At 45.5% G+C, this 17,626-nt stretch overlaps 1 protein-coding gene across 2 annotated transcripts in view; it reads right to left on the bottom strand.

The window, feature by feature from the left end:
- The window catches only part of SNTA1 (syntrophin alpha 1), a 30,269-nt gene that overhangs the window by 8,935 nt on the left and 3,708 nt on the right, over positions 1–17,626 (bottom strand). For both annotated transcript variants that reach the window (XM_081292472.1, XM_081292471.1), the window contains exon 2: positions 17,034–17,219. In XM_081292472.1, coding sequence (XP_081148598.1) covers positions 17,034–17,219 — 186 coding nt within the window. The remainder of the gene's footprint in view (positions 1–17,033; positions 17,220–17,626) is intronic.

Below are 17,626 nucleotides of genomic sequence, written 5' to 3'. Positions count from 1 at the left end.
AACCACTGAGCCACATCCCCAGGCCTATTTTGTATTTTATTTAGAGATTTAGAGATGAGTCTCACTGAGTTGCTTAGTGTCTCGCTTTTGGGGGGGCTGCCTTTGAACTCACGATCCTCATGTCTTAGCCTCCCAAGCTGCTGAGATTACAGGCATGCACCACTGTGCCCAGGTAAAAAAAAAATTAAAATTTAAAATTTAAAAAGGCAGGGGATGGAGACTGGGGTTGTGGCTCAGTGACAGAGCACTTGCCTAGCATGTGTGAGACACTGGGTTCAATCCTCAGCATGAAAGGAAGGAAGGAAGGAAGGAAGGAAGGAAGAAAGGAAGGAAGGAAGGAAGGGAGGGAGGGAGGGAGGGAGGGAGAGAGGGTGGAAGAAAAGGTATTAAAAAAAAAAAAGCCAGGTGTAGTGGTGCACTCCTATAATCCCAGCGACTCAGGAGGCTGAGGCAGGAAGGTTGCAAATTCAAAGCCAGCCTCCTCGGCAATGGCAAGGCCCTAAGCAACTCAGTAGGACCCTGTCTCTAAATAAAATACAAAAAAAAAAAAAAAGAGGCTGGGGATGTAGCTCAGCAGTAGAGCACTTGCCTAGCATGTGCAAAACTCTACAGTACTAAAAAAAAAGCTTAATTATACCCAACATCACTACCTTATTATAAGCTAAAGCCTCTCTCAGGGCAGTGAGTGAGACAGGAAGTACTGAATGCCTGCTCATATCCATTCACTTACCTGCCCCCTGGTCTATGGCCACCTGGCCACCTGTAAGAAAGACTACACTTCCCAGCCTCCTTTGCAGCAGGTATGGCCAAGAGACTAAATTCTCACCATAACGTGGAAGGTTTAGACCTATGGTTTGTTTCTTTGTTTTTTTGTACTGGAGACTGGACCCAGCACTTTATGACTGAGCAACACCCTCAGTACTCTTTATTTTTTATTTTGAAACAGGGTTTTGTTAATTCACTGATGTTAACCTCATCAGTGAATTAACTTCCTGCCTCAGCCTCCAAGTTACTCAGATTACAGGCGTGCACCAACATGCCTGACTGGATTTGGACCTTTGGGATGACTACTTAAGGAAAACAGACAGCAGCTGCAGCAAGACAGGGGACGAGCCTAAGGTGGGCATCAGGACATGTTACTGCTCTGTCACTGTCCTATTGCTTTCTCCTATCTCTTCATCCTTTGCTTCTGCAAAAAGGAGGTGTTGATCCAGCAACTCAGGAGTCTAAGGCAAGAGGATCACAAGTTTGAGGCCAGCCTCAGCAATGTGGCAAGGCCCTAAGCAATTTAGCAAAACCCTCTCTCAAAGTAAAAAATAAAAAGGGATGGGGATGTGGCTCAGTAGTAGACTGCCCCTGGACTTGATCCCCAGTACTGCAGGGGGGAAAAAAGTTGGAATAAGATGGTCCTAAGATATGGTCCGGAGTGGTAGCATATGCCTGTAATCCCAGCAGCTCAAGAGGCTAAGGCAGGAATATTGCAAGTTCAAAACCAGCCTCAGCAACTCAGTGAGGCCCTGTCTCAAAATAAAAATAAATAAAAGGGCTGGAGATGTGGCTCAGTGGTTAAGTACCAATTCCTGGTGCAAAAAAAAAAAAAAGACTGTCCTATAATAGAAGCCACTCATTGTCCTCCAACATAGCGATAGCTTCTCAGCTAAAGACTTCATTTAGGGGCTGGGGTTATGGCTCAGTGGTAGAGCGTTCGCCTTGCACGTGCAAGGCCCTGGGTTTGATCCTCAGCACCACATATAAATAAATAAAATAAAGTTATTATTAAAAAAAGAAAAAGATTTCATTTACCAGGTCCCCTTACAACTACAAGTGCCCACGTGGCCAAGTCTGGCCAATAGGATGAGAACAGACACGATGTGTGTAGCTATCAGGTTTTGCCCATTATAAAAAGGGGTGTGCCCTTTCCTTCCCCACTTCACCTTTCACTGCCTAGAAACCAGACTGGTGGAGCACTATCTTGACCATGAGGACATAAGCCATACTTTAAGGAAGTCCAATCAACAAAATAGAAATAAGCAGATGCTGATGTTTCCAAGGTACCATGGCAGACTTGGACTGTCAACTGAGAAAGCAAAAACCTTCATTCTCTCTCTCTCTCACACACACACACACACACACACACACACACACACACATGTATGTATATGTACATATACTCTTTGTGTGTGGCGGGGGGATTGCACCCAGGGCCTGTGCATACAAGACAAGCACTCTATCGAGCTATATCCACAGCCCAACCTTCTATTATATTTATGGCACAAGTTTATGGGTTTCTTTCTAATAATAGCATAGTTTGTACACTAATCAGTATAGTTGCCCAGGGCTGGGGTTGTGGCTCAGTGGTAGAGCACTTGCCTAGCATGTGTCAGGCACTGGGTTCAATTCTCAGCACCACATACAAAATATAAATAAAATAAAGGCTCATCAACAACTAAAATAGAAAAATTAAAATATACATATGGTTGCTCAAAAGCCCTTGAAGGTCTGGCCAATTCCCACTGAGTAAATGCAGTAGTCACCTTGTGGATCAATATTCTCTAACAGAACCTTCTATTAGGATGGAAACCTGTAACCTATACTTTGTACCATACAGTAGTGACTGCCCACGTGTAGCCAATGAGTACTTGTTAGTATAAAAAACTGATTTTTAGATTTTTACTTACTTTGTTATCTTAAAATTAAATTCAATCCTCCCTATCCTTGATTTTATCCTAATCTACACTTCAGATTTCTATTTTGTGTTGAACTTGAGGCTTCTTTTCATGTTAAAAAGATGAGCTGCAGGGCCAGGGTTATAGCTCAGTTGGTAGAGTGCTTGCCTCACATATACAAGGCCCTGGGTTCAATACCCAGCACCACACACACACACACACACACAAAAAAAAAAAAAAAAAAAAAAGATGCACTGGGCACCATGGCACACATCTGTAATCCCAGTAATTTGGGAGGCTAAGGCAGGGGAATCACAGTTCAAGGTCACCCTCAGTAACTTGGCAAGACCCTAGACAACTTAGTGAGACCTTGTCTCAAAATAAAGATACAAAAAGGGCTGGGAATGCAGCTCAGTGCTAAAGGGCCTCTGGTTCAATGCCCTAGCACGAACAAGGAAAAAGAAAGAAAAAAAAGTGGTACTGTTTCAAGAGCCAAAAATAAATGGGAATTGGAAAAAATTAAATTCAAATAATGACACAGAGATAATAGCAACCACATTGAACAGAACAGTTCTAGAATACCTGCCCAGACCTGTTTCTCTGCCCACCTGACCCATAAAGTCCTGTTCTGACATGGGATCCTGCTAGCAAGGCCAGAGGTGAACACCAAAGCCACACCAGGCAATCCAGATTGAGACTGGAGACGTCTACACTGCGAGCCTGACTGTCATCTGCTCTCTGGGGATAGAAAGAGAAGAAAGCTGGTCTGTAGAAAGAGACTGGTGCAGACATGATGAGAGATAGAAGGCAGGTCTGCCAACTACCTGCTGACATTCCGGTTTCTGATGTCTGTCCTTCAGAAAGTTGGGTTGCAAACCCACTTGGGGTTCTGATATTGGGGGCCCCAGTGATAAGGATGAGGGTCCCACACCCTTGTAGAAAAGAAAAGGAGATCTCACCACCAAGGCAGCTGGAAGCCAAGGGCAACAGAACCACACAGCTGATCTGGGAAAAGCTTGGCTGGAGTCGAGAGTGTCAGGGACAAGCCAGCTTTCTTGAGGACCTACTATGTGCCAGGTATTGGCCTGGCCCTAGGACCAGATGGCAAACACCTGACATTTGTGCCACCACCTCTTTATCCTTTGCTCATGGAAGACATCGCTGATCAATCATAGTGTCATTACAAATCAATTAAATCAATTAAGGCTGGTAATAAAACCTTTTGGACACTCTTGTTAAATCAATTAGATGAGTTTAATTGCAAATAATTAAATACACGATAATAGGGTCTTAACCAAAAAGATATTTATGATTTAATTTAACAACTCTTGAGGAGTGCTGGCTTCAGCAGCACACATACTAAAATTGGAATAATACAGAGATTAGTGCGGCCCCTTTCAAGGATGGCATACAAATTCATGAAGCATTTCATATACTTCTTTTATTTGGTAAATTATGAACTGGTTTAAATTTGTACCATTCAGGTACATTGGTTGTCACGAAACTGTACAGATTTCTATATTTTGGGTGGGAAATGTTTCCTTTCTCTATAATACATTGCTTCCTATCATGGCATTTAAAAAGGAAAAGAGCTAGATGCAGGGGCACACTCCTGTAATCCCAGGAGCTCAGGAGGCTGAGGCAGGAGGATCACAAGTTCAAGGCCAGATTCAGCAATTTAGTAAGGCCCTAAGTAACTTAGCAAGATCCTGGGGATGTGGTTCACTGGTAAAGCACACTTGGGTTCAAAACCTAGTACCAAAAACAAAAAAGAAGAAGAGGGGAGAAATGCTGGGGAGTGATATTGGCCAAATTCTATTGTTATAGTGTGTGCATCTACAAATATGTCACAACAAATCCCATCATTATGTACAACTATAAGACACCAATAAAAAATGTGGAAGAAAAGAAAAAGACCTTGGGCTCAGAGATCTACAGAATATGGTCAGAAACTGCCGATATTGATGCTATAAATTCTAACTCTTCTTTCCTATTTTTGTCCTTCTACCTACAAACTGCAAGACAATTGTTGAAACTTCAGGTATATTTTCATTTCAATAAAATAACTGTAAACAAAACAAAACAAAAAAAAGGAAAGAGCCAGATGCAGTAGCACATACCTAATCCCAGTGGCTCAGGAGGCTGAGGCAGGAGGATCGTGAGTTCAAAGCCAGCCTCAGCAAAAGTGAGGAGCTAATCAACTCAGTGAGGCCCTGTCTCTAAATAAAATATAAAATAGGGCTGAGGATGTGGCTCAGTGGTTGAGTGCTTCGGAGTTGAATCTCCAGAACAAAAAACAAACAAACATAAAAATAAAAATAAAAATAAAAAGTGCTGGGATGGGCTGGGGATGTGGCTCAAGCGGTAGCGCGCTCGCCTGGCATGCGTGCGACCCGGGTTCGATCCCCAGCACCACATACAAAGATGCTGTGTCCACCGAAAACTAAAAAATAAATATTAAAATTCTCTCTCTCTCTCTCTCTCTCTCTCTCTCTCTCTCTCTCTCTCTCTTTCCCTCTCTTTTAAAAAAAAAAAAAAAGTGCTGGGGCTAGGGCTGGGGATATAGCTCACATGGCCAAGGCCCTGGGTTCTAATCCCCAGCAATACAAAAAAAAAAAAAAAGGATATTAATTAAAAAGAAAAAAAAAGTGCTGGTCTGTAGTTCAGTGGTAAAGTATCCCTGAGTTCAATCCCTAGTACCAGGGGAAAAAGAAAGACAGGAATCTTGAGGAAGGAGACTCAGGATTGAGTCAGGGGCTGATGACCCTGGATTCTGGGCAGGCCTCTTTGCCTTCCCTGGTTCTCTTCCTCATGACCACAGCTCAAGCTGATCATTCCTTCTGGGACAAAACCCAAAGCAGGCATAGAGGAGACAATGCGTTCTCTCCCCACAATCCCCTCTTATCGAAAAGTTAGGAATTTCCATGAAGCAGCCAACAGACGTTTCCTTATATCTCATTGGTCAGAAGTGAACTGTGTGTCCCTGCTGGCCCAGTCAACAGAAGGGAATGATCATAAGCTATAGTTCTGCTTGGACTATGAAATAAGGTTTCTATTAGTGAGGAAGAGGAGGAAATAGTTCAAAGTGTCTACTACACTTCCCTGGGGAATTTGGGCTCTTCTCAATTCTGATGAAGACAGTCTCCTTACGTCTAAAATGAGCTACTAGAAGACAGTATATAGACCAAGATGGTTAAAAGAGGGCTGGGGCTCAGTGGTAGAGCACTTGCCCAGCACATGTGAGGTACTAGTTTGTGGTGTTCGATCCTCAACACCACATAAAAATAAATAAACAAAATAAAGATATTGTGTCCTTTTACAACTAAAAAAAATATTTTTAAAAATTTTTTAAAAGATGCTAGAAGACTTGTTCAAGCCTGGTCGGTCTTCCTCAGCCACGCCATGCCCTCTGCTGATCTACTGGGGAGTGCCTGATACCTGTCAGCCTCCCTCTCCCCTCAACCACACCCAGGGCCATGGCCATCTGCTAGTTAGCTATCAAAGTCTCACAATTAAGCCCAGCATGTCCTGCCTATGAGTGGACAGTCCAGGACAGGGTTAGGAGGCAGTTCTTGGCCCAGTTCCCTGGAACAACCCGATGAGAAGCTATTTCTGTCATAGGAGACACCACCACTAAGGTTCAGACTTACAAACCCCAGCAAGGAGGATGAGAAGTTATGCTGAAAGCAAGTGCAGGGTTGATTTGTTTGTTTGTTTGTTTGTTTGCTTATGTTTTATTTTAAGAATTAAGCCTAGTCTGAAGTTTGGGAACCAGAACTAAAAATGACTCACGTCAGCTGGGAACAGTGGCACAAGTCTGTAATCCCAGCCACTCGGGACACTGAGGCAGGTGGATTGCAAGTTCAAAGCCAACCTCAGCAACTTTGTGAGGCAGTAAGCAACTTAGGGAGATCCTGTCTCAAAATAAGAGATAAAAAGGTCTGGAGATATGGCCCAATGGTTAAGCACCCCTGGGTTCAAACCCTGGTATTGAAAAAAAAAAAAAAAAAAAGACTCATCACTGAAGCAGTGACTTACCTGGGAACTATTAGATTATGTCTCAAAGGGCCATGGCGGGGGGAACACCTCACAGCTCACCTGACAGCCAAAAGCCATCTCCCTGCTTTCTCCATGCTAACAGAATCCTGAGCCCTGGAAGCTCAGCTTCCCCCAACCTATAGAGAGAGTCTTGATTGGTCAAAGTTAATCGGGCTCATTCTAAACTTTTTGCTTGCGACTGGGTTGGAAAGGGGCAGAGGATATAATTCTGGCCGATAAGATGTGAGGGAAAACACTCTCTTCCTTTTCTCTCTTCTAGCCTTGCCAAGTTGCTTGGGAGAGAACTTGGTCCTAGAGAAATGGTAACCAACATTTTCACCTAAAGGTTGGGGTGCACACCTGGAGGATGATGAAGCAGAAAGATGGACAGACCTTGGTCTTCAAAGACCCTAAGACCCCAAATTAATCTACCCTGATCCATGCTGCTTCAAGATGTTCTAGAAGATGACATATTTTATTCAGTGCTTACATTTATTGGAGGGCGATAGAGAGAAGTTAATTAACAGATACAAAATCGTAGTTGGATAGGAATAAATCAAATGTCCTATAGCATAAGAGTATGACTATAGTCATCAATAATTTATTATATATTTCAACGTAGACAGAAGAGAGGACTTTGAACATTCCCGACACAAAGAAATATGTTTGAGGTCATGGATATGCTAATTATCTCGATTTGACTATTATTGAAATATCACACTGTACCCCATATATATGTACACACTCAATTAAAATTTTTAAAAAGAGGGGGGAAAAATCCTTGAATTGGGCTCCTATTATTTGCACTCAAAAGCATCCTAGGCCAGGCACAGTGGCACATGCCTGTAATCCCAGGGACTCAGGAGGCTGAGGCAAGAGGATTACAACTAAGTTGCTTCAGCAACTTAGCAAGGCCCTTAAGTAACTTTCTGAGACCCTGTGTCCAAAGAAAGGCAGGGGGCTGCTGGGGACTTAACTCAGTGGTAAAGTGCCCCTAGGTTCAATCCCCAGTACCAAAAAAAAAAAATCCAAAAAGTGTTCTGGGTTGGGGCTGGAGCTCAGTGGTAAAGTACTTAACTAGCCTATGAGAAAAAGATCTGGGTTCCATTCCCAGTGCCACCAAACAAACAAACAAACAAAAAAAAAACTAACCATCCTGAATACTACAGTCCCCAGTGGTGCAACTGTTGTACCTCCTTGCAAAAAGTCCACACTCCTGGGGCGGAGCCGGGGCTGGAGCTCAGTGGCAGTGCACTTGCCTATCAAGTATGGGGCCTGGGTTCCATCCTCAGCACCACATAAAAAATAAACAAGTAAAATAAAGGTATTATGTCCATATACAACTAATTATATATAATATATCTCCAATAAAAGTCCACGCTTCTCCCCTGCACCTTTACCCAACTTCAATGCCCTCCAGGACTTGCCCGGCCTACCTCCCGGTTTTACCATCTCCCACATCCCTAATCCCACTCTCTAATCCAATCAGACCATCTACTCTCAGCTCTCAGAAGCTATCCGTTTCCAAACTCCCGCACCTTTGAAAATGCAGTCCCCACTGGGATAGGTTCACTGAACAGAAGGAAGATGTCACAGCTCAGGATGCCCAAGCCCAGCTCACCTAGGAAGCCCTCCCAGGTGCTCGGTCTGGCTCCATCCCACCCCTCTGCAGTTCCCAAAACCACACTCCCCTCCGATTGATTATGTGGGGTTCGTGTCCCCCACCAGGCAGGAGCACTGTGAGGGCAGGGACCTCGTGTGATTCATTTCTATCTCCCTAGAATTCAGCATGGATCTCATATGCTACGTGCTCAGCAAATGAACATTTGTCAATTTTGAAGCCAGAGAAACCGCTGAAGTCCCTGCTCACCCGGTCATACCAGACTGGGCCCTCCTCTCCTTTCCTGCAGGAACATGCTATAAATGGACAGCACACCAGACTGCTGGTGCCAGAAACGAGGCTTGGATTTCACAAACCAAGTGGCCTCACCCCGAGTGGGGGTGGGATCCTGGGGGCCCCAGCATGTGGCCATAAATAGCCCCACTCTGAAGCTTCCTCCCCACTGAGTCATTTGACGGGTCAGGGCGGGGCTGCCCACAGGCTTCAGCCTCAGGAGCTAAGGGCACAAGAGCAGGCCCACCCAGTGTCCCCGCTCTCCCAGCCAAGCCCTTGGCCCAGGAGCCTGGTAAAGCTCTCATGGGCACTTCCTTCCTTCCTCCTTAAGAGAACCTGGGGCAGACACAGAGGCCCCAATACCCAGGGACATCCAGCTTCCCCAAGGAGAAAAGCCAGGACCTGGCTCTGGCCCCAAAAACCAGGAAAGAGATTCCACTAAAACGCAAAGAACAGAAACAGGGCAGGACCATTCACCCGGCCCAGTATAATTGAGGGGTATGGGGTCACAGGTGATGCTGAGAGAAGCAGACACATCTGCTTTGGCTCAACACAGCATCCCCAGAACTTATCCCAGGGCTCAGTGAATGTTGGTGACTGAATGTCCTGGCTTCAAGTCTTGGCTGCAGAAAAACCTCTCTGCCAAGCTCAAGCTGTTCCTGGTCTGTTCAGTGGGTGGTCACTTATTTACTTCTGCTTGAAATTCCATGATCAATCCATTTATTTACTAGTCCAGGGCCTCTCTCTCGAACCCATGAGCACAGGAACCTGATCTCTTGCTGGCCAAGCTTCTATATGTACACCAGGTAATCAATGGAGAAGACATTTCTTAGATAACGGAGATGGGGGTGGACGTAGCTAAGTAGTAGAGGGCTTGCCTAGCACGGGCAAGGCCCTGGGTTCAATGGCAAGTACAGGGAAGGGAAGAAATTTGCTAAATGAATGGACATTAAAAGTCCTAGGGCTTCTCAGCCTGGGGCAGGAACATGAAAAAGAATGTGGCTCTGGAGGAAGGCAGCCTTGGTTTCACATCCTTGTTCTATGATCTTGGACAGGTGACTTAACCTCCATGAACCCACATTTCCTCATTTTTAAGATGGGAGTAAAATTATATGTACCTCATAAGGTATTGAAAGACCCAATACCTATAAAGCACTTTTCCCGCCTGGCACAGGATGGTTCTTCAGTTGACAGTAGTGTGATTATTACTTCTACTGCCATGTTTAGCATGACAATATGAAGAGACAGTCACAGGATGTGATGGCATAAAGAGAGGATAGGAATACAGGTCCTGGGATTTGCTCTCTGAGCCTCAGTTCCTTTGCCTGTATAACAGGTCCTGATACATCAGCTCTCTAAGCAAGGCACTGTGAAGATTCATGATCAGCTATCCACCACCTGCCCAGGATGGCGGAGAAAACTTGAGATTCCAACAGGCTCAGAGGAATGATCTTTAAGGATTTACTGGCCTAGCAAGGCTGGACTAAAAATAGTTCCTGGACACTGGCGGACCTGGCATCAGGGCTGACCAGCAAAGCCCAGACTGCCACACCCTGAAAAATAAAATCTCACCTTAACACACCCTTTAGTATGGGCAGGGAGGCAGAGGACACCACCTATCAAGATTCTACAGCTAACACCAAGGCAGGAGGGCAGATGCCTTAATCCCAGAAACTCAGGGGCCTAAGGCAAGAGGATCATAAATTCAAGGCCAGCCTCAGCAATTTAGTTAGCCCCTAAGCGACTTAGCAAGATCTTGTTTCAAAATTAAAAAATTAAATAAAAAGGACTGGGAATGGAGCTCAGGGGTAGCCCTGGGTTCAATTGCTGTTACCAAAAAAAAGAAAAAAAAAAAAAAGATAAGCTTCCTGACTGTCAGAAACCATACATCCCTGATACCTACAACAAGTCCTGGCCCAAAGAAGGGTTCAGTAAATACTTGCTAGATGAATTAATGAATCCCAGTAACAGAATATTATGAAACCATTAAAAGGAATAAGAAAGAGTCTCATATCCTTGACTTATTAATTGATAAAAACATACATACAGAGGAGTGATATGACTTTCCGTGGCACATGTCTATAATCCCAGTGAAACCAGGAGGCTGACACAGGAAGATTGCAAGTTCAAGGACAGCCTCAGCAATTTAGCAAGGCCCGAGCACTTAGTGAGACCCTGTCTCAAAATAAAAAGGGATGGGGATGTGGCTCAGTAGTTCAGCATCCCTGGGTTCAATCCCTGGTACAAAAGAAAATTTGAAAAGGACCCATTTCGGGGCTGGGGTTGTGGCTTAGCAGTAGAGCGCTCGCCTAGAATGTGCGAGGCCCTGGGTTCGATCCTCAGCACCACATAAAAATAAAGATATTGTGTCCCACTACAACTAAAAAATAAATATTAAAAAAAAGGACCCATGGGCTGGGATTGTGGCTCAGGGGTAGAGCGCTCGCCTAGCATAGGCTGGACCCGGGTTCGATCCTCAGCACCACATAAAAATAAAGGCATTGTGTTGTGTCCCTCTACACCTAAAAAATAAATATTAAAAAAAAGGACCCATATCAACTCAGGAAGCCAAGATTCAGAGTTCTAGGATATTAGCAAAGGGAGAAAGGAGCACTAATTGAGTGCTTACTACATACCAAATACCAAGTTCATCTTTCTCAAACACATCTTCACCTAATTTTACCAATTCAATGAAATGAATTGATATCCTTGTTTAATGGATGGATAAACCCAGCCTCAGAGGGGTGACATGACTTTCAGCACAGTATAAATAGTTAAGACCACGGAGTTTGGCTTCTGAGAGATCCAGCTGAAATTCTCTCTCTGCCACTGTGTAACCTGGGACAAGTCACCACCTGGGTTCTCATCTGTTTAATGGGATAAATAATGTGGGGGTGGCATTGAGGATTCAATGAAATATTACATGAAAGACACTTAGCACAATGTCCAGCACATTGTAGGTGCTCAATAAATAGTAGACACTCTTCTCCTGATTATTATCATTGTGATTTTCTCCACCACTATAACAGCCAGGGTCACACAGCTCACGGGTCAGAACCTACCTCCAGAGGCCCACCGGCATTTTAATTGAGATCTGGGGATCAGGCCAAGGATGGATTAGGCCAAGTTTTGACTGTGGCAAATCACATGGTCCAAAGTTATGTGTGTGTGCAGCCAAATAAATGTTTCCTTGAGAACAATGGTCAGAACAACAGGTCTTTGCAGCCACCAGAGACCTGGGTGGGGGCTCCATTCATGCCTACCGGGGCAGGGCTCCCTCAGACGCCTCAGGGGCCCAGCATACTTGGCTCAGCTAAACAGGGCGACCCCAAATTAGCTGCGTCTCACTTTTGACAGCAGTAAGGCATGGAGCCAAACCATGGGCAGGACACCTGGCAATGTCCATCTCCCAGAGAAAGGACAGGCAGGGCACTGGCCTCAGAGTTTAAAGACTCATAACAGAGAAGAGCTCGGGAGTAAGTCAAGCCTCGTGTGAGCTTTGAGCCTCTTCTTCTTCTTCTTCTTTTTTTTTTTTTTTTTGGGGGGGGCGGGTATACTGGGGAATGAACTCGGAGTCACTCAACCACTGAGCCACATCCCCAGCCCTATTTTGTATTTTATTTAGAGACAGGGTCTCACTGAATTGCTTTGCGCCTTACTCTTAGCATACTTACTCTTTTGTGTGTGGGGAGCGGGGACCAGGGATTGAACACGAAGTGCTCTACCACTGACCTACATCCCCAGCCATTTTAATGTTTTATTTTGAGACAGGGTCTCACTAGGTTGTCCTGGCTGGCCTGGAACTTGCAGTCCTCCTGCTCAGCCTCCGGAGTACTGGGATTAAAGCCATGTGCCCCCACATCTGGCCCAGATGACGTTTTCAAGCTTTGTTCAGAATAAGTGGTTTTCAGCAAACATGGTGGCACATGCCTGTAATCCCCACAGCTCGGAAAGCTGAGACAGGAGGATCTCAAGTTCAAAGCCAGCCTCGGCAACTTAGCTAAGCAACTCAGACCTGCCTCTAAATAAAATAAAAAATAGGACTGGGGATGTGGCTCAGAGTTAGAGCACCCCTGCATTCAATCCTTAGTACAAAAGAAAGAACCTAGGTCCCCTCCAGAGAGGCTCCCAGGAACTCTGTTCCAGATTAGGGCAACTGCTGAACCCCGACCTTCTCCCCAGACTCCCTGAAGTCTTGAGGACCAGGCACAAGCCAACATCCTCCTGTCCCTGTGCTGCAGGTTTCCCACATTGCTCCTGCAATCTTATCTGTCAAATGGGGATGAAAGCAATTCCTATTACTCTACAGACTGTTTTATTTGTTTGTTTGTTTATTTATTTATTTATTGTACCAGGCATTGAACCCAGGGGTGTTTAACCACTGAGCCACATCCCCAGCTCTTTTTAATATTTTATTTAGAGACAGGGTCTCACTGAATTGCTTAGGGCCTGGCTAAGTTGCTGAGGCTGGCTTTGAACTTGTGTTCCTCCTGCCTCAGCCTCCTAAATCACTGGGATTACAGGTGTGCACCAACACGCCCCACTCTACAGACTTTTATCATGCACATGTATTCAAAGGCTACTACATGCTCATGTATTTTAAAAGCCCAATTTCTGTGTAGGATGTACTTCTAGTTTGTACAAAGCACTAAATTAGCTGTTAGTATTATCTTTTAATGCACGACAGGCTCACTGTGGTTACTGTCAGTGTGTCCAGCCACACTGGAGGAGGGAAGAGGGAAGCGCATTTTCCTCATAGACATCCCTCCCTCTTCCCCCAGGCCTGGTCTCCAAGAGCCCAGCTAGGCCTGGCAGGCGCTCTACACACACAATGGGCCTCTCTCAGCAGCAGGCAGAGTCATGCTGGCTGCCAGCTTGCACCCAGACTCTGTCACAAACACATCCCTGCAGCTGAGAACAGGCTCTGAACATTTGTGCACATCTCTGACCTAGCAGAGGAAAGGTCCCAGCAGCTGGGCTGCTGAAGCACGGCTGAACCCCCAACTTAAGGAATGAGGGCTCTGGCTAGCACCTGGAGTTTGCTAGCGAGACCTGTTCTTCCAGGACATTCTCCAGGGATTCTGTACCTACCAAGCCCCAGGCCCCAAGAAATTTGCCCAAGCTGCCTTGCCAAGTTCACATCCAAAGGACAGGCCATTCTTCCATGGCTCCTTGGAAGTGGCCTCAGAAACAGGTCGGAAGTGAAGAAATTCTGAACCATGTGGATGTGATGTGCTCCAGAGGGAACCTCGGCCCAGAGGGGCTCCCAGGAACCCTGTTCCAGATAAGGCAACTGCCGAACCCCGACCTTCTCCACAAACTCCCTGAAGTCTCGAGGACCAGGCACAAGCCAACACCTTCCTGTCCTTGTGCTCCAGGTTTCCCACATTGCTCCTGCAATTCAGAGATTCTTCATTTTATTTTATTTATTTATTTATTTATTTTTGTACCAGGGATTGAACCCAGGAGTGTTTAACCACTGAGCCATATCCACAACCCTTTTTTATATTTTATTTTGAGACAGGGTCTTGCCAAGTTGCTCAGGACCTCACCAAGTGACTGAGGCTGGCTTTGAACTTGCAATTCTCTGGCCTCAGCCTCTGGACCTGCTGGGATTACAGGTGTGCACCACCATGCCCAGCCCAATTCAGAGATTCTTGGGCCCAGTTCCTCACCCCACACACCCCACCTACCAGCTCTTAGTACTGCCTTAGGTGGAATTACTTCTATCTGCTGGGCCAGGAAACCAGGTCAAAAGAGAATTCAGCCAGGCCAGTGGCCCATGCCTGTAATCCTAGTGGCTAGGGCGGCTGAGACAGGAGAATCACGGGTTCAAAGCCAGCCTCAGCAAAAGCAATGTGCTAAGCAACTCAGTGAGACCCTGTCTCTAAATAAAATACAAAATAGGGCTGGGAATGTGGCTCAGTGGTCAAGTGCCTGAGTTCAATCCCTAGTAACCTCCCCTCAAAAAAAAAAAAAAAAGAATTCAACTAAGAAAAAGCTGGGAAAAAAACAACAATAAGACCATAATCTCGGAGCTGGGGCTGGGGCTCAGAGGTAGCGCCTGGCATGTGTGAGGCACTGGGTTCGATTCTCAGCACCACATATAAATACATAAATAAAATAAAGGTCTATCAACAACTAAAAAAAAAAAAAAAAAAAAAAAGGCCATAATCTCCTTCCTCTTCTCTAGGTCTACAGAAAAATCTACCAAGAAATTATCTTCTCTTTGAAAAAATCTCAGAACATATAAGTTAGAGACTGAGAGCTGCAATGGTACACTGGTACTTCTCTTCCTTACTGCATTTGGGGTAGACATTGCTAATCAACTCCAGATCGTTTCTGCTGAGCCCAGACAAGACCTCCCAATCCTCCCAAATATGGGACTCTCGGTAAGCTACCAGGGGAGCTAACACTCTAAATGAAAACTGTTGGATGTGTCTTCTGATTCATCACAGTGTAGACAATATTTTAAGAACTGATTTTCAGTTTGCAGGGAGGAACCAGTGTTTATGTTTTGTCTTCCCCAAAAGCCTGGGTCTGGCTGTACTTCTGACCCCAATGCTCTATATACCAGGCAGGAAGTACCTATCGATGAATGTTTCTTGACTTAGTGGGAAGAAATGGAGTACTTGTGTTACAGGGAAAGTCTGGATATCAGCTCCTAAAATCAAGAGATGATTCAAGTGTCAAACATTCAGAGATACTTCCTTCTCAAAATGATGTACATGCTAAGTACCCTGACATAGATGTTCTCAACTTAAAGATAAGAAGGGTGAAGGGATCTCAGTGTGGAATCGACATGTGGCTACAGGCCAGGCATGGAGACACACCAGCGTCACAGCTACTAGGGAAGCTGAAGCAGGAGGATCAAAAACTCAAGACCAACCTGGGCAACTTTGTGAGATCCTGTCTCAACATAAAAATAAAAAGGGTTTTGGCTGTAGCTCAGTGGTAGAGGGCTTACCTAGCATGTGCTAGTCCCTGAGTTCAATCCCCAATACCTCAGTAAAAAAAATAATAAAAAATAAAAAGAAAGAAAGAAAAGAAACATAGCTACCGTAGAAATTTTACCATCTGTAGACTAAATTTTCAAATAGCAGAAACTAAAAAAAGCTTTCAAGTCAACTAAAATTTGACATTTCAATGAATGTCAATTGTTTTAAACTGCACTGCTGGCTATAATTATCAAAGTAATAAGGCATCTGGGGGAAAGCCTCTTACATTCATATCACTTATGTATGACCCTGTATTTGACTTAGCTATTAAAAGGTGAGAGGTAGAGGCTAGGTGTGTGGCTTGGGAGCAGCACACCCCAGCACCCACGAGGCCCTGGGTTCAGATACATAATGTGATTGATAACACTGAAGATTTTAGGGTCCAACGCTCTCAAGTCAGCCCTTTTTAAGTATGAAAAGAAAATGCAACAGCAGCATTTATAGATATTCCCAAAATATAAAAATAAAACAAAATCAAGTGGGAATTAAGGTCATGAGTGTGCCAAGATCACCAGAGGCCCACAGCCTGTTTGCTTCGGTGGCCTCTTGGAGGGGAAACCAAGGCAACCTAGCGGGGTCTGGACCTGGGACTCAGCCGAGCAGCTCTGCTGGCCCTGGCCTCTCCATCAGCCCCTGCCACCTCCCTGTGCCTATTCTGGGCAACGAGCCAAGACACATTCCTCAGGCCCCCATGGGCTTCCGGAGCTGGCAGAGTAGACTCAGAGGAAAGGGCTGAGCAAAGCAGAAAGCTCCTGACAGAGATGACAAAGACAGACACGGGGCAGCCACGCAGGAGGCCCGCCATACCAGTGGGGAAACTGAGGCCCAGAGAAGGCAAGAGTCTCATCCAAGACCACACAGGGACAGTGGAGAATGCTACCCCACCACAGTTCCTGCCACCAAACTCATCTCTACCCTTGGAGGAGGGATTTGAGGTCTTGTTACCTAATGGCCAAGTTCTCCCCGAGAGGAGAATGGATCTCAGGATTTTAGGGCCCCTGTGTGCTAGAAGAACCAAGAGTTCAAAGCTCCCCAGGCCCTCTGGGAAGGAATCTCAACTGTCCCTTCTCCGGTCCTCACTCCTCTCCCTCACTGGGTTGTGCATCCCACCTTGTATCTTTCGTCTTGTACAACAACCCAGGAAGGCAAGAGCTATAAACCCCATTTTATAGACGAGGAAACTAAGGTTCAAGGAAAAGAAGTGACTCATCCAAGGTCACAATGCTAACAAGTGGGCCAAAGGAACTGCAAACAGGTCTGCTTAGCTCTGTGCTCCACCAGCCCACGCTGGCTCCAGGCAGGTTCCCAGGTTCGGTCTCCGTTTTCTGCTACCTCCCATCCCTCTAGGCCAGGCTGAGGCCGCTTCAGGCCTGGGGGAGAGGGGAAGGAATTCAACACCCCTGCCCAGCCCTCCGGACTCTAGACCCCAGCGCTCACCCTCCAGCACCACCTCCTTGCCGGTCTTCTTGAGGGCCTGCACGGCCTCATCATGGGTGGCAGAGGACAAGTCTTCACCATTCACCGACAGGATAGCATCCCCCACAAAGAGGGCCTCCGTCTGGTCCGCTGCCAGTCCCTTAAAGATCTTGGAAATGAGAATGGGCATCTTGTTCTCCCGGCCTCCTGCACAGGCACAGAGGAGGAAGAGAGTGAGGCAGACACTCCAATAATTAGGAGTCACACCAAGGTAAAATTACTTCTTCTTCTTTTATTTTTTATTTATTTATTTATGTATTTTTTTGGTACCGGGGATTTAACCCAAGGGTGCTTAACCACTGAGCCACATCCCTAGCCCTTTTTTATATATTATTTAGAGAAGGGTATCACTTAGGGACTTGCTAAGTTGCTGAGGCTGGCTTTAAACATGGCGATGCTCCTGCCTGAGCCTCCTAGTCACTGGGAAGGTAAGATTACTTCTGAAGGGCTCCCTCGGTGCTGGATCTTTTGGTAAAATGTTTGCATGTTCACCACTGTTGGAGTAACTTCAATAGTTCTTTCTTGAGTTAAATATTTTGGATTTTAATCAATTT

The sequence above is a fragment of the Spermophilus citellus genome (assembly GCF_964194105.1).
Source record: "Spermophilus citellus genome assembly, chromosome: 4".
Lineage (NCBI taxonomy): Eukaryota > Metazoa > Chordata > Mammalia > Rodentia > Sciuridae > Spermophilus > Spermophilus citellus.
Note: the sequence above shows the minus strand (reverse complement) of the source record. Positions and strands in the feature narration are given on the sequence as shown.